This window comes from Tachyglossus aculeatus, chromosome 17 (assembly GCF_015852505.1).
Source record: "Tachyglossus aculeatus isolate mTacAcu1 chromosome 17, mTacAcu1.pri, whole genome shotgun sequence".
Lineage (NCBI taxonomy): Eukaryota > Metazoa > Chordata > Mammalia > Monotremata > Tachyglossidae > Tachyglossus > Tachyglossus aculeatus.
The window spans coordinates 11,017,705-11,041,240 of NC_052082.1; the positions used below are offsets into that span (position 1 = coordinate 11,017,705).

Consider the following 23,536-nt stretch of genomic DNA (forward strand, 5'->3'; position numbering starts at 1 on the left):
TTCCACCTTTGAAATTAGACTGTGAGCCCGCTGTTGGGTAGGGACCGTCTCTCTATGTTGCCAATTTGTACTTCCCAAGTGCTTAGTCCAGTGCTCTGCACACAGTAAGCGCTCAATAAATACAATTGATGATGATGATGATGACTGTATATGTTGCCAACTTGGACTTCCCAAGCGCTTAGTCCAGTGCTCTGCACACAGTAAGCGCTCAATAAATACGATTGATGATGATGATGATGACTGTCTCTATATGTTGCCAACTTGTCCTTTCCAAGCGCTTAGTCCAGTGCTCCGCACACAGTAAGCGCTCAATAAATACGACTGATTGATTGGAAATTGTAACAGGTTGAATGGTAAAGGATTGAATCTAAACTGCACATCCACTCTGTCCGAGGCTTGTAATCCAGTTGGGGGGAACACTGTCGATGATTCATATTCAGTCGTATTTATTGAGCGCTTACTGTGTGTGGAGCACTGTACTAAGCACTTGGGAGAGTACACTATAACAATAACAGCCGCATTCCCTGCCCAAAGTGAGTTTATAGTCTAGAGGGAAAGACAGACATTAATAGAAATAAATAGACCCTTTTAAAATAAATAAAATAAACCCCTCGTCCTCCTCTCCATCCCCCCGTCTTACCTCCTTCCCTTCCCCACAGCACCTGTATAGATGTATATGTTTGTACAGATTTATTACTCTATTTATTTTACTTGCACATATCTATTCTATTTTATTTTGTTAATATGTTTGGTTTTGTTCTCTGTCTCCCCCTTCTAGACTGTGGGCCCGTTGTTGGGTAGGGACCGTCTCTATATGTTGCCAACTTGTACTTCCCAAGCGCTTAGTACAGTGCTATGCACACAGTAAGCGCTCAATAAATACGGTTGATTGATTGATTTTGTTGCCAACCTGACGATCTTCTAAAGCTGAATCTTGTTTTCGGCCTCATCGGACTGTGAATTAAGGGGGAAGGTGAACACTCTTTGAAGTAGAATTTGGTGATGGTGTGGCGAGAGGAGAAGGGCAGAATTGTGCATGGAAGGGAGTTATTGTTTTACCAGTGAATATGGTAAAATTGTGACAATTTCAAAGTTGAACAAATATTGAGTAATTAGAAAATTACTCCCCCTTCTAGACTGTGAGCCCACAGTTGGGTAGGGACTGCCTCTATATGTTGCCAATTTGTACTTCCCAAGCGCTTAGTACAGTGCTCTGCACACGGTAAGCGCTCAATAAATACGATTGAATGAATGAATAGTGAGGTCTAATTGGCTTTGGAAAATAATTTATCCTTTCTAGAGGCGTACAATTTTAGGAGCTGGTCTAGGATTTCAAGTAATGAAGTATTGTGCTTTTATTCTTTGCGTTCATCTCTATCTTTGTTCTCTCGCTCTGTCTTATGCAGTTGTCTATTTGAGGGTCCTCTGTTTTTCTCATTAAGCTGTAGATTTCATTAGGGCAGGGACTGTGTATTTGCTTGGATTTAGTAACTTGCCTCTAGGAGAGAGTCTGTTCTAGTAGAGACCGTGCTCAATAGCTCGACTAAATTTCATCAAACAATAATAATGCAGACATGTTCAAGGAATCGATCAATCGATGGCATTTATTGAGAATTTCCTGTATATATGTATATATGTTTGTACATATTTATTACTCTATTTATTTATTTATTTTACTTGTACATACCTATTCTATTTATTTTATTTTGTCAATATGTTTTGTTTTGTTCTCTGTCTCCCCCTTCTAGACTGTGAGCCCACTGTTGGGTAGGAACTGTCTCTATATGTTGCCAACTTGGACTTCCCAAGCGCTTAGTACAGTGCTCTGCACACGGAAAGTGCTCAATAAATACGATTGATTGATTGATTCCTTCTCTTTTGTAATCTCCTCAGGGCCCAAATCAGTGCTTTGCTCCCAGAAGGTACTTAATAAATGAACAAATGAATGAATGGACCGATCGCTCCAGAGCAAAGTCTGCAAACACATTTCCACAGAGGAAAAAAAAATCCACAGAAAAATGGATAAATATGTTGGGGCCATTTCTGTTGCTTGGAAAGGAAAAGGGTCAATAGAATGAACTGGAAAAGACTGGTTTATTTTCATAGTAGCCCCAACACTTTTCAAGTTACGGAAAGGTACTTAATAAATGAACAAATGAATGAATGGGCCGATCACTCCAGAGCAAAGTCTGCAAACACATTTCCACAGAGAAAAAAAAAAAATCCACAGAAAAATGGATAAATATGTTGGGGCCATTTCTGTTGCTTGGAAAGGAAAAGGGTCAATAAAATGAACTGAAAAAGACCGGTTTATTTTCATAGTAGCCCCAACACTTTTCAAGTTACGGAAAGGTACTTAATAAATGAACAAATGAATGAATGGACCGATCACTCCAGAGCAAAGTCTGCGAACACATTTCCACGGAGAAAAAAAAAATCCACAGAAAAATGGATAAATATGTTGGGGCCATTTCTGTTGCTTGCAAAGGAAAAGGGTCAATAGAATGAACTGGAAAAGACCGGTTTATTTTCACAGTAGCCCCAACACTTTTCAAGCTATGGAACTCAGTCTTGACAGAGAAAAAAAAAATCCACAGAAAAATGGATAAATATGTTGGGGCCATTTCTGTTGCTTGGAAAGGAAAAGGGTCATTCATTCATTCATTCAATCGTATTTATTGAGCGCTTACTGTGTGCAGAGCACTGGACTAAGTGCTTGGGAAGTAGAAGTTGGCAACATATAGAGACGGTCCCTACCCAACAGTGGGCTCACAGTCTAGAAGGGGGAAACAGAGAACAAAACAAAACATAATTAACAGAATAAAATGGATAGAATAAATATGTACAAGTAAAATAAATACATAAATAGAGTAATAAATACCTACAAACGTAGGAAAGAACAGGTCTTTACTCCCCATTTTATAGCAGGGGTAACTAAAGTACAGAGAAGTGAAATGACTTGCCCGAAGTCACGCAGCTGACAGGTGGCGGAGCCAGGACTAGAACCCATGACCTCTGACTCCCAAGCCCGGACAATTTCCATTGAGCCACGCTGCTTCTCTTATTGTCCTCTCCTAAGCGCTCAGTACAGTGCTCTGCACACAGTAAGCGTGCGATAAATACGACAGAATGAATGAAAAGGCGAAGGCTCAGGAGAGGACGGATCGGATGGGGGGATCGACACAGCAGCAACTCATTCTGTTTCACACCCCTACATTCGTTCATTCATTCATTCTGAACGCTTACTGTGTGCAATGCACTGTACTAATTGAATGAATTAATCAATAGAATGAACTGGAAAAGCCCGGTTTATTTTCATAGTAGCCCCAACACTTTTCAAGTTACGGAACTCAGTCTTGACAGAGAAAAAAAAGCCACAGAAAAAATGGATAAATATGTTGGGGCCATTTCTGTTGCTTGGAAAGGAAAAGGGTCAACGGAATGAACTGGAAAAGACCGGTTTATTTTCATAGCCCCAACACTTGACAAGTTACAGAATTCAGTCTTGACTTGAAAAATCTTGTAAATTCAGGCCAAGGTTCATCTTCAATGGATGTTGCTTAGAAAGGAAAAGGGTCTATAGAATGAACTGGAAAAAAACAGTTTATTTTCATAGCCCCAACACTTTACAGGTTACGGAATTCAGTCTTGACTTGAAACTCTTGTCAATTCAGGCCAAGGTTCATCTTGAATAGATTGCCATTCATGGAGGCAATAATAATAATAATAATAATAATAATAATAATAATAATAATAATGGCATACACTGTGAGCCCCCCGTGGGACAACCTGATCACCTTGTAGCCTCCCCAGGGCTTAGAACAGTGCTTTGAACATAGTAAGTGCTTAATAAAATAGATTGCCATTCATGGAGGCAATAATAATAATAATAATGGCATTTATTAAGTGCTTACTATGTGCAAAACACTGTTCTAAGCGCTGGGGAGGCTACAAAGTGATCAGGTTGTCCCATGGGGGGCTCACAGTCTTCATCCCCGTTTTACAGATGAGGGAATTGAGTCACAGAGAAGTGAAGGGACTTGCCCAAAGTCACCCAGCTGACAATTGGCGGAGCCAGGATTTGAACCCATGACCTCTGACTCCAAAGCCCGGGCTCTTTCCACTGAGCCACGCTGCTTCTCTGCAATGACATGCAAACTTCAAGTCACAAAGGCGCTTAACATGGTAAGACTCGAGAGGTTTACTTGGAGGCTATGACCGCATTATTACCCAAATAACGATATACGTAAAGTTGGGAAGAAGTTTTCCTTAAATTTTTTTTTTCCCCATCAACTCACACTTGCTTACACAAAGACCAAAGACCAGGAAAGCAGCAAGAGAATCTATTTATTAGAACATGCCAACCTGCTACGGCACCTTCTAAGGAATAAGGATTTAGATTCTACTTTATCTCATTCAACTTGTACTTCCCAAGCGCTTAGTACAGTGCACACAGTAAGCACTCAATAAATATGATTGATTGATTCATCTGGGCCTGTTCCAAAGATCTTTTCTGAAGACGACGGCTCTTACCAACCATTTGTTCATTCAATCGTATTTATTGAGCGCTTACTGTGTGCAGAGCCCTGTACCAACCAATTCACCAGTGGTATTTATTCGGCACTTACTATGAGCGAAGCACTGTACTAAACGCTTGGGAGAGTACGATGCAACAGAACTAGCAGACAGGTTCCCGGCCCGTGATGAGCTGATGGCCTCGAGGATGATTCTTAGGTGACAGTGTAAGCTTCTTGAGAGCAGAAATCACAGATTCATTCATTCATCCATTCAATCGTATTTATTGAGCGCTTACTGTGTGCAGAGCGCTGTACTAAGCGCTTGGGAAGTACAATTGGCAACATATAGAGACAGTCCCTACCCAACAGTGGGCTCACGAAGGGGGAGACAGAGAACAAAACATATTAACAAAATAAAATAAATAGAATAAATATGTACCAATAAAATAAATAAATAAATAGAGTAATAAATACATACAAACAGATATACCTCTATACAGGTGCTGTTCTGGGAAGGCCTCCTAATATAACAGATCATCACCAATCGTATTTATTGAGCGCTTACTATGTGCAGAGCACTGTACTAAGCGCTTGGGAAGTACAAATTGGCAACATATAGAGACAGTCCCTACCCAACAGTGGGCTCACAGTCTAAAAGATCCTAATTCTATTGTACTCGCCCCAAAAACTAGAGTTTTGAGGCAGTTGGTGCTCAAGAAAAGCTACTGATTGACTCAGAGATTGATGCTTTTCGCCCTCTCTATCTGGATCACTTTCCGAGCGCTTAGTACACTGCTCTGCATACAGTAAGCTCTCAATCAATACGATTGAATCAATGAATGATTCATTCTCTAGAATGACTAGATTCAAGCTCTAGTTTTTGGGGCGAGTACAATAGAATTAGGATCTGTTATATTAGGAGGCCTTCCCAGAACAGCACCTGTATATAGGTACATCTGTTTGTATGTATTTATTACTCTATTTATTTGTTTATTTTATTGGTACATATTTATTCTATTTATTTCATTTTGTTACTATGTTTGGTTTTGTTGTCTGTCTCCCCGTCGTGAGCCCACTGTGGGGTAGGGACTGTCTCTATATGTTGCCAGTTGTACTTCCCAAGTGTACTTCCCCAACCTCTGATTCCCAAGCCCAGGAATTTGCCACTGAGCCACGCCGCTCCGGCCCCAGTTTGGTTCTGAAACAGGAAAAATCAACGGGGGAGGAAGACCGTGGTTTATCTTGGTGGGGAAAAAGTGAAAGTTAAAAAGTAAAGCCAAGGCTACAGCTTCTACTGGTCCAGATTCGCCCGGGGAAAGTCGGGAGGCGGTCCTAAAAACACGGAAAGAATAGAAAAGGCATCATGGAAAAACATTAACAGAAAGGATTTTTTATAAGCTACAATGAAAAATTTCCCTACTCATCCCGTTTTTTTTTCCTGAAAGGAAACATCTGGTTTTATTTTAAAAGAAACAGCATGGCCCAGTGGAAAGAGCACAGGCCTGGGAATCGGAGGACCTGGGTTCTAATCCCAGTTCTACCACTTGTCTGCTGTGTGACCTTGGGCAACTCACTTCACTTCTCTGTGCCTCAAGCCCAGTGTTTGGTACATAGTAAGCACTTAACGAAAACCATTAAAAAAAAAAGTCACCTCAGCTGTGAAATGAGGATTAAGACTTGTGAACCCCATATGGGACACGGCCTGTGCCCAACCTGATTAGCTTGTGTCTACCCCAGTGCTTAGTACAGTGTCTGCCACATAGTAAGCGCTTAAAAAGTCTTCTGAGGACCAGTCTCTCTCTATTTTTTTTTGAATCCAAGTTTTTCAGCTTTAACAGTTCGATCTGCGTGGCTCAGTGGAAAGAGCACAGGCATGGGAGTCAGAGGTCATGGGTTCTAATCCCGGCTCCGCCACTTGTCAGCTGGGTGACTCTGGGCAAGTCACTTCACTTCTCTGGGCCTCAATCAATCAATCAATCAATCATATTTATTGAGCGCTTACTGTGTGCAAAGCACTGGACTAAGCGCTTGGGAAGTACAAGTTGGCAACACACAGGGACGGTCCCTACCCAACAGTGGGCTCACAGTCTAGAAGGGGGAGAACGAGAACCAAACAAAACATATTAACAAAATAAAATAAATAGAATAGATATGTACATAATAATAATAATAATAATGTTGGTATTCGTTAAGCGTTTACTATGTGCAGAGCACTGTTCTAAGCGCTGGGGGGATACAAGGTGATCAGGTTGTCCCACGTGGGACTCACAATCTTAATCCCCGTTTTACAGATGAGGAAACTGAGGCACAGAGAAGTTAGGCGACTTGCCCATAGTCGCACAGCTGACAAATGGCAGAGCCGGGATTCGAACCCATGAGCTCTGACTCCCAAGCCCGTGCTCTTTCCACTGAGCCACGCTGCTTCTCTGTACATGGCCTCAGTGACCTCATCTGTAAAATGGGGATGAAGACTGTGAGCCTCATGTGGAACAACCTGATCACCTTGTAACCTCCCCAGTGCTTAGAACAGTGCTTGGCACATAGTAAGCACTTAACAAATGCCATCATTATCATTATTATTATTATTATGTCATGCTTTAAGCTGGGAATAATATACACTTGCTTCTGAAGGATCTTGGCAGGATGTAAGCTTCACTAACAATGCTCTACATAGTCACCTGAATATTCTGTTGGGAAGTGAAAGCCAGTGAGTGAACATAATAATAATAATAATGATGGCATTTATTAAGCGCTTACTATATGCAAAGCACTGTTCTAAGCGCTGGGGAGGTTACAAGGTCATCAGGTTGTCCCACGGGGGGCTCACAGTCTTCATCCCCCTTTTGCAGATGAGGGAACTGAGGCCCAGAGAAGTGAAGTGACTTGCCCAAAGTCACCCAGCTGACAACTGGCAGAGCTGGGGTTTGAACCCATGACCTCTGACTCCAAGGCCCGGGCTCCTTCTACTGGCTCCGCCACTTGTCAGCTGTGTGACTTTGGGCCAGTCACTTAACTTCTCTGGGCCTCAGTTCCCTCATCTGCAAAATGGGGATTAAAACTGTGAGCCCCCCATGGGACAACCTGATCACCCTGTAACCTCCCCAGTGCTTAGAACAGTGCCTTGCACATAGTAAGCGCTTAATAAATGCTATTATTATTACTATTATTATTACTGTGCCACGCTGCTTCTCATGAGTGTGTATTTCGATCTGTACTCTTTGGGCACTAGGTATTCAATCAATCAATCAATCGTATTTATTGAGCGCTTACTGTGTGCAGAGCACTGGACTAAGCGCTTGGGAAGTCCAAGTTGGCAACAGATAGAGACAGTCCCTACCCAACAGTGGGCTCACAGTCTAGAATGGCCTGCACTTGTAGAGCACTTTTGAGTTTTCCCAGGTGCTTTGTTCGTCATCAATTCCTGATGACAAGTGGCGGAGCCGGGATTTGAACCCATGACCTCTGACTCCAAAGCCCGGGCTCTTTCCACTGAGCCACGCTGCTTGATGCCTGTCTACTTGTTTTGTTGTCTGTCTTCCCGGCTTCTAGACTGTGAGCCTGTAGGGACCGTCTCTATCTGTTGCCCAATTGGACTTTCCAAGCGCTTAGTACAGTGCTCTGCACACAGGAAGTGCTCAGTAAATATGAATGAATGAATATTTATTTATTTTACTTGTACATTTTTACTCTATGTATTTTATTTTGTTAGTATGTTTAGTTTTGTTCTCTGTCTCCCCCTTTTAGACTGTGAGCCCGCTGTTGGGTAGGGACCGTCTCTATACGTTGCCAACTTGGACTTCCCAAGCACTTAGTCCAGTGCTCTGCACACAGTAAGTGCTCAATAAATACGGTTGAATGAATGAATTCCTGGATCTCGTTTTTACCCTCACATTCCCTGTGAGACAGAGTGAGGCAGTTCTTATTATCCCCCCCATCTTACCTCCTTCCCTTCCCCACAGCACCTGTATATATGTATATATGTTTGTACAGATTTATTACTCTATTTATTTATTTATTTTACTTGTACATATCTATTCTATTTATTTTATTTTGTTAGTATGTTTGGTTTTGTTCTCTGTCTCCCCCTTTTAGACTGTGAGCCCACTGTTGGGTAGGGACTGTCTCTATGTGTTGCAAACATGCACTTCCCAAGCGCTTAGTACAGTGCTCTGCACACAGTAAGCGCTCAATAAATACGATTGATGATGATGCTGGGTGACCTTGGACAAGTCCCTTAATGCCTCTGGGCCTCAGTTTACTTCATCTGAAAAATGGGGACTAAGGCTGTGAGCCCCGTGTGAGACAGGGACTGTGACCAACACGGTTTGCCTATGTCCACCCCGGCGCTTAGTTCAGTGCCTTGCACATAATAAGTGCTTAACAAATACCGCAGTTCTTCTTCTTCTTATTTTCTTAATACCATCTTTCAATGTGCTCTAAAATGTAAACCAGAGGCCCGTCAGAATTTATTTGTTTTAATAATAATGATGATGATGTTTGTTAAGAGCTTATTATGTGCCAAGCACTGTTCTAGGCACTGGGGGGAATACAGGCTAATCAGGTTGTCCCACATGGGGCTCACAGTCTTCATCCCCATTTTACAGATGAGATGGTTAAGAGCCCGGGCTTTGGAGTCAGAGGTCATGGGTTCAAATCCCAGCTCCGCCAATTGTCAGCTGTGTGACTTTGGGCAAGTCACTTCACTTCTCTGGGCCTCAGTTCCCTCATCTGGAAAATGGGGATGAAGACTGTGAGTCCCACGTGGGACAACCTGATCACCTTGTATCCCCCCAGCGCTTAGAACAGCGCTTTGCACATAGTAAGTGCTTAACAAGTACCATTATTATTATTAAAATTGGCACCTGCTCTCCTACCAGAACTTCTGATTCATTCAATACGATTGAATGAATCAGGACTTCTGATTCATTCCATACGATTGAATGAATGAATGAATAATAATAATAATGATGGTATTTGTTAAGCACTTACTATTCATTCATTCATTCAATCGTATTTCTTGAGCGCGTACCGTGTGCAGAGCACTGTACTAAGCGCTTGGGCAGTACAAGCTACTATGTACTATATGCAACGCACTGTTCTAAGAGCTGGGGAAGTTACAAGGTGATGAGGTTGTCCCACGGGGGGCTCACAGGCTTCATCCCCATTTTCCAGATGAGGGAACTGAGGCCCAGGGAAGTGAAGTGACTTGCCCAAAGTCACCCGGCTGACAGTTGATGGAGCCGGGATTTGAACCCATGACCTCTGCCTCCAAAGCCTGGGCACTTTCCACTGAGCCACGCTGCTTCTCACGATATAACAGAACTAGCGAGTTTTGTGCTGTTTCTAGCACATCTGGGGAAAGATTTGTTTCTAGCATTTGCCCCAAGCCCTGAAGGGAGCTGCAGGCTTTCCTCTGCCCGCCCTCGATGTCACTGCAGGAGACAAATTACTCTTTGAATAAATAAATTACATCTTTCAGACTGTGAGCCCACTATTGGGTAGGGACCGTCTCTAGATGTTGCCAACTTGTACTTCCCAAGCGCTTAGTCCAGTGCCCTGCACACAGTAAGCGCTCAATAAATACGATTGATGATGATCACGAGAATTTATCCACAAATAACTAATTTATTTATATGAATGTCTTTCTCCCCCTCTAGACCGTTAGCTCGTTGTGGGCAGGGAATGTTTCCGTTTATTGTTATCATCATCATCAGTCGTATTTATTGAGCGCTTACCATGTGCAGAGCACTGTACTAAGTGCTTGGGAAGTACAAATTGGCAACATATAGAGACAGTCCCTACCCAACAGTGGGCTCACAGTCTAAAAACAGTGGGCTCACAGTCTAAAAATATTGTACTCCCCCAGGAGCTTAATACAGTCCTCGGCACATATTCATTCAGTTGTATTTATTGAGCACTTACTGTGCACAGAGGGTTTGGGAGAGTATAATACAACAAAGTTGGTAGATAAGTTCCCTGCCCACAGTGACCGAACAGTCTAGAGGGGGAAGCGTTCAATAAGAGAAGCGCTCTCAATAAGAGAGATCGCTAGAGAGATCATTCAATTGTATTTATTGAGCGCTTACTGTGTGCAGAGCACTGTACTAAGCGCTTGGGAAGTACAAATCGGCAACATATAGAGCCGGTCCCTACCCAACAACGGGCTCACATTCACGGTATCCAGGGGCTTTACAGATGAGGAGCATCTGGAAATGCACGGTAACCGGCGGTTTTAGAGAAGCAGCGTGGCTCAGTGGAAAGAGCACGGGCTTTGGAGTCAGAGGTCATGGTTTGTACATATTGATTCTATTTATTATATTTTGTTAATAGAATTTTATTATATAATAAAAAATTATAATTTACAAATTACATTTGTTGATATAATTTTATTATATATATTTTGCCTGCCTCCCCCTTCTAGACTGAGAGCCCGCTGTTGGGTAGGGACCGTCTCTAGATGTTGCCAACTTGGACTTCCCAAGCGCTTAGTACAGTGCTCTGCACACAGTAAGTGCTCAATAAGTACGATTGCATGAATGGGTTCAAATCCCGGCTCCGCCAATTGTGACTTGGGCAAGTCACTTCACTCCTCTGTGCCTCAGTTCCCTCATCTGTAAAATGGGGATTAAGATTGCGAGCCCATGTGGGACAACCTGATCACCTTGTAACCTCCCCAGCGCTTAGAACAGTGCTTTGCACATAGTAAGCGCTTAATAAATGCCATCATCATTATTATTCATTCATTCATGAATGAATGTGAGCCCACTGTTGGGTAGGGACTGTGTCTATATGTTGTCAACTTGGACTTCCCAAGCGCTTAGTCCAGTGCTCTGCACACAGTAAGCGCTCAATAAATACGATTGATTGATTGATTGATTCTCCTACCTGGCTCCGAGGGACTTCTTGGACGGGAGACCATTAGGGTAGCGTGAAGAAAGTACAGCGACCCTAGCCGGAGGCCTAGACAACCATTAATGGGGCCCTGAGGTTAGTAAATATCCCTCCCTTGGGAGTCAGAAGGACCTGGGTTCTAATCCCGGCTCTACCACGTGCCTGCTGGGCGACCTAAGACAAGTCGCTTCACTTCTCTGGGCCTCAGTTACCTCCTCTGTCAAATGGGGATTCTCAATACCTGGCCTTCCTACTTGGATTGTGAATCCTGTGTGAGACGGGGATTGTGTCACTGGATTATCTTGTATCTTCCCCATTCATTCATTCATTCATTCATTCATTCTTTCAATCGTATTTATTGAGCGCTTACTTTGGGCAGAGCATGAGCCCACTGTTGGGTAGGGACCGTCTATGTTGCCAACTTGTACTTCCCAAGCGCTTAGTACAGAGCTCTGCACACAATAAGCGTTCAATAAATACGACTGAAAGAATGAATGGTGAAGGCGAGGAGGCGGTTGTTTAACAGTGCTTTGCACGTAGTAAGCGCTTAACAAATGCCATCATTATTATTATTATTATTGTTATTATTATTATTATTATTATTATTAAGTGGAAGGCAAGAGACACACTAAGCTTCCATCTGGGGCCAAAATGTAGCAATGGGATTAATTTGGAGAAACCTGCGCTGACTGAAAAATGGTGACAAAAGACCTGTCAATCAATCAATCAATCATATTTATTGAGCGCTTACTGTGTGCAGAGCACTGTACTAAGCGCTTGGGAAGTCCAAGTTGGCAGCATATGGAGACAGTCCCTACCCAACAGTGGGCTCACAGTCTAAAAGAAGAAACGGCCTCTATTTTCAAGGAGTGCAGTCAGCATTCGAAAGGTAGAGGCTGCGGCGTTAGATCATATTTAGAACAGTGCTTTGCACATAGTAAGCGCTTAACAAATGCCATCATCATTATTATTATTATTATTGTTATATTTAGAGAGGCTCAAACTAATTATTAAATTACCGCGGAAAATTCCGGTTTATTTTCCAACTCCGAGGAAACTGAGCATTCAAACTAGGGACCGTCTCTATACGTTGCCGACTTGTATTTCCCAAGCGCTTAGTCCAGTGCTCTGCACACAGTAAGCGCTCAATAAATACGGCTGAATGAATGAGTGAAAGAATCCCAGGAAATCTGTTGGGTCTATTCAATCAATCAATCAATCAATCGTATTTATTGAGCGCTTACTGTGTGCAGAGCACTGTACTAAGCGCTTGGGAAGTCCAAGTTGGCAGCATATAGAGACAGTCCCTACCCAACAGTGGGCTCACAGTCTAAAAGAAGAAACGGCCTCTATTTTCAAGGAGTGCAGTCAGCATTCGAAAGGTAGAGGCTGCGGCGTTAGATCATATTTAGAACAGTGCTTTGCACATGGTAAGCGCTTAACAAATGCCATTATTATTATTATTATTATTATTATATTTAGAGAGGCTCAAACTAATTATTAAATTACCGCGGAAAATTCAGGTTTATTTTCCAACTCCGAAGAAACTAGGGACCGTCTCTATATGTTGCCGACTTGTACTTCCCAAGCGCTTAGTCCAGTGCTCTGCACACAGTAAGCGCTCAATAAATACGGCTGAATGAATGAGTGAAGGAATCCCAGGAAATCTGTTGGGTCTCTTCCCCGCTCCAAGTTACTCTCTACTTAAACGGCTACTCTACTCTCTACTTCTTGTCAGCTGTGTGACTTTGGGCAAGTTACTTCCCTTCTCTGGGCCTCAGTTCCCTCATCTGTAAAATGGGGATGAAGGCTGTGAGCCCCACGTGGGACAACCTGATCGCCTTGTATATCCCCAGCGCTTAGAACAGTGTTTTGCACATAGTAAGCGCTTAATAAATGCCATTATTATTAATAAACAGAACCACATTAATATTTAAAACCCCGCCAAGTAACCGGGCAATCAGCAGAGGAAAAGCGCAAACTGGGGCAAAAACAGAAGAAGAAATGTAAATTACAGCTGAGTTATGCTGGAGGTTTTTGAGCTGCTTTTTTATGGTTTCCTGCTTTTTAAGTCTGGAATAATCTCAGAACGAGGCCTGAAGATGATTGCTCATCTGTGGGAGCTATTTTTGATTCCCCCTGTGGCATCCCGAGATTTGATTTCCACATCCAACGTTCACCCGGCCAAAATGTCAAGTTGTTTATTTTAGGTAAGATCAAAATGCCGCTCTGACGGTACGGCTGTGCATACTGTGCAGATATAAATAATACTGCGGAGAGTTTTTAAGTCAAACAGCATTTCTACATAAACTCGGCAGTTTTAAGATGCAGTAAGTGACCCTGATTAAATGCACTTGTGGAGACTCTCAAATGACGTTTCAAATGTTTAAAATAATAATAATAACAATAATAATAATAATAATAATAATGGCATTGCAAAGTAATGCAAAGCACTGTTCTAAGTGCTGGGGAGTTTTCAAGGTGATCGGGTTGTCCCACGTGGGGCTCACAGTCTTAATCCCCATTTTACAGATGAGGGAACTGAGGCCCAGAGAAGTGAAGTGACCTGCCCAAAGTCACCCAGCTGACAAGTGGCGGAGGTGGGATTTGAACCCATGACCTCTGACTCCAAAGCCCGGGCTCTTTCCACTGGGGGATTCTCAACGCCGCAATTCTCTGAGGATTTTTCCGTCGTATTAAAATATAACACTTGAAGAGAGATTTAGATCAATACTGAATCTCATTTGGGATTAATCTGCATGGAATCCAAATGATGGTTTTGAGGCTCTCTTTTTATTTCTTGGAGCTTACTTGAAAAAGACAGGTTTTGGTTTTCTTCTAATCAATCAATCAATCATATTTATTGAGCGCTTACTGCATGCAGAGCACTGTACTAAGCGCTTGGGAAGTACAAGTTGGCAACATATAGAGACGGCCCCTACCCAATGGTACTTGTTCAGCGCTTACTATGTGCCAGGCACTGTGCTAAGCGCTGGACTAGATACAAGTTAATCAGGTTGGACACAGTCCCCGTCCCCCATGGGGCTCACAGTCTAGGTTGAAGGGAAGAGGAATCCCATTTTACGGATGAGGTAACTGAAGTCAAGTCAGAGAAGTCAAGTTTCTTGCCCAAGGTCACACAGCAGACAAGGGGCAGAGCCCCATGCTGTTTCATTCATTCATTCATTCATTCATTCAATAGTATTTATTGAGTGCTTACTGTGTGCAGAGCACTGGACTAAGCACTTGGGAAGTACAATCAATCAATCAATCAGTCGTATTTATTGAATGCTTACTGTGTGCACAGCACTGGACTAAGTGCTTGGGAAGTACAATCAATCAATCAATCAATCAATCATATTTATTGAGTGCTTACTGTGTGCAGAGCACTGTACTAAGCGCTTGGGAAGTACAAGTACAAGTTGGCCTTTCCTCTAGGCCATGCTGCTTCCCACACTGCTCTGAATCTCTGATTTCTGAGTGGGAACCAAATTTGAGCCCACTGTTGGGTAGGGGCTGTCTCTATATGTTGCCAACTTGTACTTCCCAAGCGCTTAGTCCAGTGCTCTGCACACAGTAAGCGCTCAATAAATACGATTGATTGATTGATTTGACAAAATGCCTCCTTCTGCCCGCTGAATAAGATTTCAAAGCACAACGATCCTTTAAGAAAACCCATTTGCCCCGGTATTAGCGGTTCGACGAGAAGCCGCGTAGTCCAGTGGAAAGGCTTTCTAGCCTGTAAGCCCGTTGTTGGGCCTCTATATGTTGCCAACTTGGACTTCCCAAGCGCTTAGTCCAGTGCTCTGCACACAGTAAGCGCTCAATAAATACAATCAATTGATTGATTGATTTGACAAAATGCCTCCTTCTGCCCGCTGAATAAGATTTCAAAGCACAACGATCCTTTAAGAAAACCCATTTGACCCAATATTAGTGGTTCGACGGAGAAGCCGCGTAGTCTAGTGGAAAGGCTTTCTAGACTGTTAGCTCATTGTTGGGCCTCTATATGTTGCCAACTTGGACTTCCCAAGTGCTTAGTCCAGTGCCCTGCACACAGTAAGCACTCAATAAATACGATTGATTGATTGATTTGACAAAATGCCTCCTTCTGCCCCGCTGAATAAGATTTCAAAGTACAACGATCCTTTAACAAAACCCATTCGACCCGGTATTAGCAGTTCGACGGAGAAGCCGCGTAGTCTAGTGGAAAGGCTTTCTAGCCTGTAAGCCCGTTGTTGGGCCTCTATATGGACTTCCCAAGCGCTTAGTACAGTGCTCTGCACACAGTAAGCGCTCAATAAATACAACTGAATGAGTGAATATGAATGAATGAATGAAAGACCGTGGGTCTGGGAGTTGGAAGACGCGGGTTTTAATCCCAGCTCCACCTCTCCCCCGTTGCGTGACCTTGGACAAGTCGCTTGACTCCCTCCGTCCCTCAGTTTCCTCATCTGTAAAATGGGGATTAGATACCTCCGCTTCCTCCCCCCCGGTCTGTGAGCCCTGTGTGGGACAGGGACTGTGTCTGACCGGATTATTTTGGATGTGCCGCAGTGCTCGGTCCAGTGCTTGACGTGCAATAAGCATTTGACAAATACCACAATTCCGATTACGGTATGAATGTGTTTCTGCCACAGTGCTCAGTACAGTGCTCGACACGCAGGAAGCGCTCAACAAACACCACAATTGTGATTTCGAACCGAAGCCGACACTCAAGTCGAAGCCCACCTTGTCCTCGGAGATCCTTTTGGTTTCCCTTAATTCAGAGCGCAGCTGAGAAACCGTAGACTCCAGTTCGCTGAGCTGACGCATGTAGAGTGAATTCTGGTTCCTCGCTTGGTCTCTGGGAAGGATTTAGACGAGGAAAAGCAAGCAAAACGCAAACCAAAGATTACCCAAACAGGACCTCATCAATCGTATTTCGTCAATCGTATTTATTGAGCGCTTCCTGTGCGCAGAGCACTGGACTAAGCGCTTGGGAAGTCCAAGTTGGCAACATCTAGAGACGGTCCCTACCCCACAACGGGCTCACAGTCTAGAAAGGGGAGACAGACGACAAAACAAAACATGTGGACGGGTGTCAAGTCATCAGAACAAATAGAAATAAAGCTCGATGCACATCATTAACAAAATAAATAGAATAGTAAATATGGACAAGTAAAATGAATAGAGTCATAAATCTTTACAAACATATATTGTCAGATGTGTGACTTTGGGCAAGTCACTTAACTTCTCTGTGCCTCAGTTACCTCATCTGTAAAATGGGAATTAATCAATCAATCAATCAATCAATCAATCATATTCATTGAGCGCTTACTGTGTGCAGAGCACTGTACTAAGCGCTTGGGAAGTCCAAGTTGGCAGCATATAGAGACGGTCCCTACCCAACAATCAATCGATCAATCAATCAATCGTATTTATTTAGCGCTTACTGCGTGCAGAGCACTGTACTAAGCACTTGGGAAGTCCAAGTTGGCAACATCATCAATCATCATCAGTCGTATTTATTGAGCGCTTACTGTGTGCAGAGCACTGTACTAAGCGCTTGGGAAGTACAAGTTGGCAACATATAGAGACAGTCCCTACCCAACAGTGGGCTCACAGTCTAGAAGGGGGAGACAGATGACAAAACAAAACATATTAACAAAATAAAATAAATAGAATAGCCATGTACAAGTAAAATAAATAGAGTAATAAATACGTACAAACATATATACCTATATACAGGAAGTTCTCAATAAATGCCATCGATTCTAGACTGTGAGCCCACTGTTGGGTAGGGACCGTCTCTATATGTTGCCAACTGGGACTTCCCAAGTGCTTAGTACAGTGCTCTGCAAACAGCAGGCGCTCAATAAATATTATTGAGTGAATGAGTGCTTAGTACAGTGCTCTGCACCCAGGAAGTGCTTAATACATATGACCAAACGAATAACAATAATGATTATGGTAGGGACTGTCTCTATATGTTGCCAACTTGGACTTCCCAAGCGCTTAGTCCAGTGCTCTGCACACAGTAAACACTCCATAAAATACGATTGATTGATTGATTGATCGATTGCTTGAACACGTCTGCAGCATTATCGTCTTACGAAATTTAGTCGAGCTATTGAGCACGGTCTCTACTAGAACAGACTCTCTCCTAGAGGGAAGTTACTAAATCCAGACCCCCAGGATAAATACGATTATAGATTGATTGATTGCACACATCTGCAGCGTTATCGTTTTATGAAACTTAGTCGAGCTATTGAGCACGGTCTCTACTAGAACAGACTCTCTCCTAGAGGGAAGTTACTAAATCCAGACCCCGAGGATAAATACGATTGATTGATTGATTGATTGATCGATCGCTTGAACACGTCTGCAGCGTTATCGTTTTATGAAATTTAGTCGAGTTATTGAGCACAGTCTCTACTACTACAGACTCTTTCCTAGAGGGAAGTTACTAAATCCAGACCCCCAGGATAAATACGATTGATTGATTGATTGATCGATCGCTTGAACACGTCTGCAGCGTTATCGTTTTATGAAATTTAGTCGAGCTATTGAGCACGGTCTCTACTAGAACAGACTCTCTCCTAGAGGGAAGTTACTAAATCCAGACCCCCAGGATAAATATGATTGATTGATTGATCGATCGACTGCTTGAACACGTCTGCAGCGTTATCGTTTTATGAAACTTAGTCGACCTATTGAGCACGGTCTCCACTAGAACAGAATCTCTCCTAGAGGGAAGGTACTAAATCCAGACCCCGAGGATAAATACGATTGATTGATTGATCGATCGCTTGAACACGTCTGCAGCGTTATCATTTTATGAAATTTAGTCGAGCTATTGAGCACGGTCTCTACTAGAACAGACTCTCTCCTAGAGGGAAGTTACTAAATCCAGAACCCGAGGATAAATACGATTGAACACATCTGCGGCGTTATCGTTTTATGAAATTTACTCGAGCTATTGAGCACGGTCTCTACTAGAACAGACGACTCTCTCCTAGAGGGAAGTTACTAAATGCAGACCCCAAGGATAAATACGATTGATTGATTGGTTGATCGATCGCTTGAACACGTCTGCAGCGTTATCATCTTATGAAACTTAGTCGAGCTATTGAGCACGGTCTCTACTAGAACTGACTCTCTCCTAAAGGGAAGTTACTAAATCTAGACCCCAGAGGAGAAATACGATTGATTGATTGATTGATCGATTGCTTGAACACGTCCGCAGCATTATCGTTTTATGAAATTTAGTCGAGCTATTGAGCACGGTCTCTACTAGAACAGACTCTCTCCTAGAGGGAAGTTACTAAAGCCAGACCCCGAGGATAAATACGATTGATTGATTGATTGATTGATCAATCGCTTGAACACGTCTGCAGCGTTATCGTTTTATGAAATTTAGTCGAGCTATTGAGCACGGTCTCTACTAGAACAGACTCACTCCTAGAGGGAAGTTACTAAATCCAGACCCCGAGGATAAATACGATTGATTGATTGATTGATTGATTGAACACGTCTGCAGCGTTATCATTTTATGAAACTTAGTCGAGCTATTGAGCACGGTCTCTACTAGAACAGACTCTCTCCTAGAGGGAAGTTACTAAATCCAGACCCCCAGGATAAATACGATTGATTGATTGATCGATCGCTTTTGCAGCGTTATCGTTTTATGAAACTTAGTCGAGCTATTGAGCACGGTCTCTACTAGAACAGACGACTTTCTCCTAGAGGGAAGTTACTAAATCCAGAGACCGAGGATAAATACGATTGATTGATTGGTTGATGGATCGCTTGAACACGTCTGCAGCGTTATCGTTTTATGAAACTTAGTCGAGCTATTGAGCACGGTCTCTACTAGAACAGACTCTCTCCAAGAGGGAAGTTACTAAAGCCAGACCCCGAGGATAAATATGAATGATCGATTGATTGATTGAACACATCTGCAGCATTATCGTTTTATGAAATTTAGTCAAGCTATTGAGCACGGTCTCTACTAGAACAGACTCTCTCCTAGAGGGAAGTTACTAAATCCAGACCCCCAGGATAAATACGATTGATTGATTGATCGATCGCTTCTGTAGCGTTATCGTTTTATGAAATTTAGTCGAGCTATTGAGCACGGTCTCTACTAGAACAGACTCTCTCCTAGAGGGAAGTTACTAAATCCAGACCCCGAGGATAAATACGATTGATTGATTGATTGATTGATTGAACACGTCTGCAGCATTATCGTCTTATGAAATTTAGTCGAGCTATTGAACACGGTCTCTACTAGAACAGACTCTCTCCTAGAGGGAAGTTACTAAATCCAGATCCCGAGGATAAATACAATTGATTGATTGGTTGATCAATCACTTGAACATGTCTGCAGCGTTATCGTTTTATGAAACTTAGTCGACCTATTGAGCACGGTCTCTACTATAACAGACGACTCTCTCCTAGAGGGAAGTTACTAAATCCAGACCCCGAGGATAAATACGATTGATTGATTGATTGAACATGTCTGCAGCATTATCGTTTTATGAAACTTAGTCGACCTATTGAGCACGGTCTCTACTAGAGCAGACGACTCTCTCCTAGAGGGAAGTTACTAAATCCATACGCGGAGGATACCTACTGAATGATGGCCATTTGACTCTGGAAGCTTTGAGCCCGGCCGTGAGCACTGTTGGCTTTTTCGGTGAGTTCGGCCACCTCCAATTTGTGCTCACTCACCAGCTGCTCGATTCTGGAAGAAAACGTCACGGTTAGGGTTATGGACTGGACTCCCTCCACCACCCCGACAGCTGCAAGACCCCCCCGCTCTCCCCACCTTCCAAGCCTCATCAAGGTGGCGTCTCCTCCGAGAGGACTTCCCCGCTTAAGCCCTCTTTTCCCCCCCTTGATAATAATAATAACAATAATAATAATGGCATTTTGTTAAGCGCTTACTATGTGCGAAGCACCGTTCTAAGAGCTGGGGAGGTTACAAGGTGATCAGGTGGTCCCACGGGGGGCTCACAGTCTTCATCCCCATTTTCCAGATGAGAGAACGGAGGCCCAGAGAAGTGAAGTGACTTGCCCAGGGTCACACAGCAGACGGGATTCGAACCCATGACCTCTGACTCCTAAGCCCGGGCTCTTTTCACTAAGTCACACTACTTCTCATCTCACCCTTCTGCGTCGTCTACGCCTTTGGATCGGAGACCGCTGGGCATTTGCTATTCAAGCCCACCGAGCTTAGGTACGCAACTCTACACTTATGTATACATCTTTAAATTATATATTATAAATTGCGTTATCATATCTATTATAAATGTCTATAGTATCAATCATATTCATTCATTCAATCGTATTTATTGAGCACTTGCTGTGTTACTGGACTATGTGCTTAGGGTACGCATCTCTACACTTATGTATAGATCTTTAAATTATATATTATAAATTGCATAATTATATCTATTATGAATGTCTATAGTATAAATCATATTCATTCATTCAATCGTATATATATATATACATTCAATTATATATATTATATGTAATATATATTAATTCATTCATTCCATTGTCCTTATTGAGCGCTTCCTGTGTTCATAGAGTAATAATGTAATTATCATATGATAATATAATATATAATATATGATATAATATTATATAATAATATTATAATATATTATATATAGTGTATATTATAAATGTCTATAATATAAATCACATTCATTCATTCAATCGTATTTATTGAGCTCTTACTGTGTTAGTGGGCTAAGCACTTGGGGTACGCATCTTTATACTTATGCATAGATCTTTAAATTATATATTATAAATTGCGTAATCATATATATTATAAATGTCTATAGTATAAATCGTATTCATTCATTCAATCGTATTTATTGAGCGCTTACTGTGTTACTGGACTAAGCGCTTGGGGTACGCATCTTTACACTTATGAATAGATCTTTAAATTATATATTATAAATTGCGTAATTATATATACTATAAATGTCTATAGTACAAATCACATTCATTCATTCAATCGCATTTATTGAGCACTTACTGTGTTACTGGACTAAGCGCTTGGGGTACGCATCTGTACACTTACGTATAGATCTTTAAATGATATATTATAAATTGCATAATTATATATATTATAAATGTCTATAGTATAAATCATATTCATTCATTCAATCGCATTTATTGAGCGATTACTGTGTTACTGGACTAAGCGCTTGGGGTACGCATCTCTACACTTATGTATAGATCTTTAAATTATATATGATAAACTGCGTAATTATATATATTATAAATGTTTCTATTATAAATCATATTCATTCATTCAATTGTATTTATTGAGTGCTTACTGTGTTACTGGACTAAGCGCTTGGGAAGTCGAAGTCGGCAACATAGAGAGACGGTCCCTACCCAACAGCGGGCTCACAGTCTAGGAGGGAGACAGACAACAAAACAAAACATGTGGACAGGTGTCAATATATTATTCTATAAATGGCAAATCATTTAGATACTATAATGACATGGTATTTCATATCATAATATGATATATCATATGATACACGATATTATAGATTATTACATTATGTATTAATATAGTATATATATATATAATAATATATTTTATTATAATGTAATAATTCTATTATTATCTGTACACAGGAAGTGCTCAATAAATACAATTGAATGGATGAAGTAATATATTATATTAATTATAATATATTAATATCGACACGTTAATAATATATTATATATATATAATGAGAAGCAGCGTGGCTCAGTGGAAAGAGCCCGGGCTTTGGAGTCAGAGGTCACAGGTTCAAATCCCAGCTCCGACACTTGTCAGCTGTGTGACTTTGGGCAAGTCGCTTCACTTCTCTGCGCCTCAGTTCCCTCATCTGTCAAATGGGGATGAAGACTGTGAGCCCCACATGGGACAACCTCATCACCTTGTATCCCCCCCAGCGCTTAGAACCGTGCTTTGCACATAGTAAGCGCTTAACAAATACCATCATTATTATTATATATTGTACAATTATAAATTATATATTATATCATCTATCAACAAATAAACAGTAAATTAGATTGTGAATTATAAACTACCTGTTTATAATACATATAAATAGTATTTATTATATTATGTATTATTGATTAAATTTATTAATAATGATAATAATGGCATTTGTTAAGCGCTTACTATGTGCCAAGCACTGTTCTAAGCACTGGGGTGATAATAATAATAATATATATGCTCTGGACACAGGAAGCGCTCAATAAATACGATTGAATGAATGACTATAATAATAATGAATGACTATAATAATAACAATAATGGCATTTATTAAGTGCTTACTATGTGCCAAGCACTGTTCTAAGTGCTGGGAGTTTACAAGATGATCAGGTTGTCCCACATGGGGCTCACAGTCTTAATCCCAGCTAATTAGTACAGTGCTCTGGACGCAGGAAGCGCTCAATAAATACGATTGAATGAATGACTATAATAATAATAATGGCATTTATTAAGCGCTTACTATGTGCAAAGCACTGTTGTAAGCGCTGGGAGTTTACAAGATGACCAGGTTGTCCCACATGGGGCTCACAGTCCTAAACCCTGCTAATTAGTACAGTGCTCTGGACACAGGAAGCGCTCAATAAATACGATTGAATGAATGACTATCATAATAATAATAATAATGGTATTTATTAAGCGCTTACTATGTGCCAAGCACTGTTCTAAGCGCTGGGAGTTTACGAGATAATAATAATAATAACGGCATTTATTAAGCGCTTACTGTGTGCCAAGCACTGTTCTAAACGCTGGGGAGTTTACAAGATGATCAGGTTGTCCCACATGGGGCTCACAGTCCTAATCCCTGCTAATTAGTACAGTGCTCTGGACACAGGAAGCGCTCAATAAATACGATTGAATGAATGACTATAATAATAATAATAATGGCATTTATGAAGCACTTACTATGTGCAAAGCACTGTTGTAAGCGCTGGGAGTTTACAAGATGATCAGGTTGTCCCACATGGGGCTCACAGTCCTAAACCCTGCTAATTAGTACAGTGCTCTGGACACAGGAAGCGCTCAATAAATACGATTGAATGAATGACTATAATAATAATAATAATGGTGT

General features: G+C 41.7%; 1 protein-coding gene across 1 annotated transcript in view; it reads right to left on the bottom strand.

The window, feature by feature from the left end:
- The window catches only part of CCDC158 (coiled-coil domain containing 158), a 131,410-nt gene that overhangs the window by 78,298 nt on the left and 29,576 nt on the right, over positions 1–23,536 (bottom strand). The window contains exons 8-9 of the mRNA XM_038759470.1: positions 20,026–20,136; positions 16,140–16,254 (exon numbers count right to left, since the gene is read on the bottom strand). Coding sequence (XP_038615398.1) covers positions 16,140–16,254; positions 20,026–20,136 — 226 coding nt within the window. The remainder of the gene's footprint in view (positions 1–16,139; positions 16,255–20,025; positions 20,137–23,536) is intronic.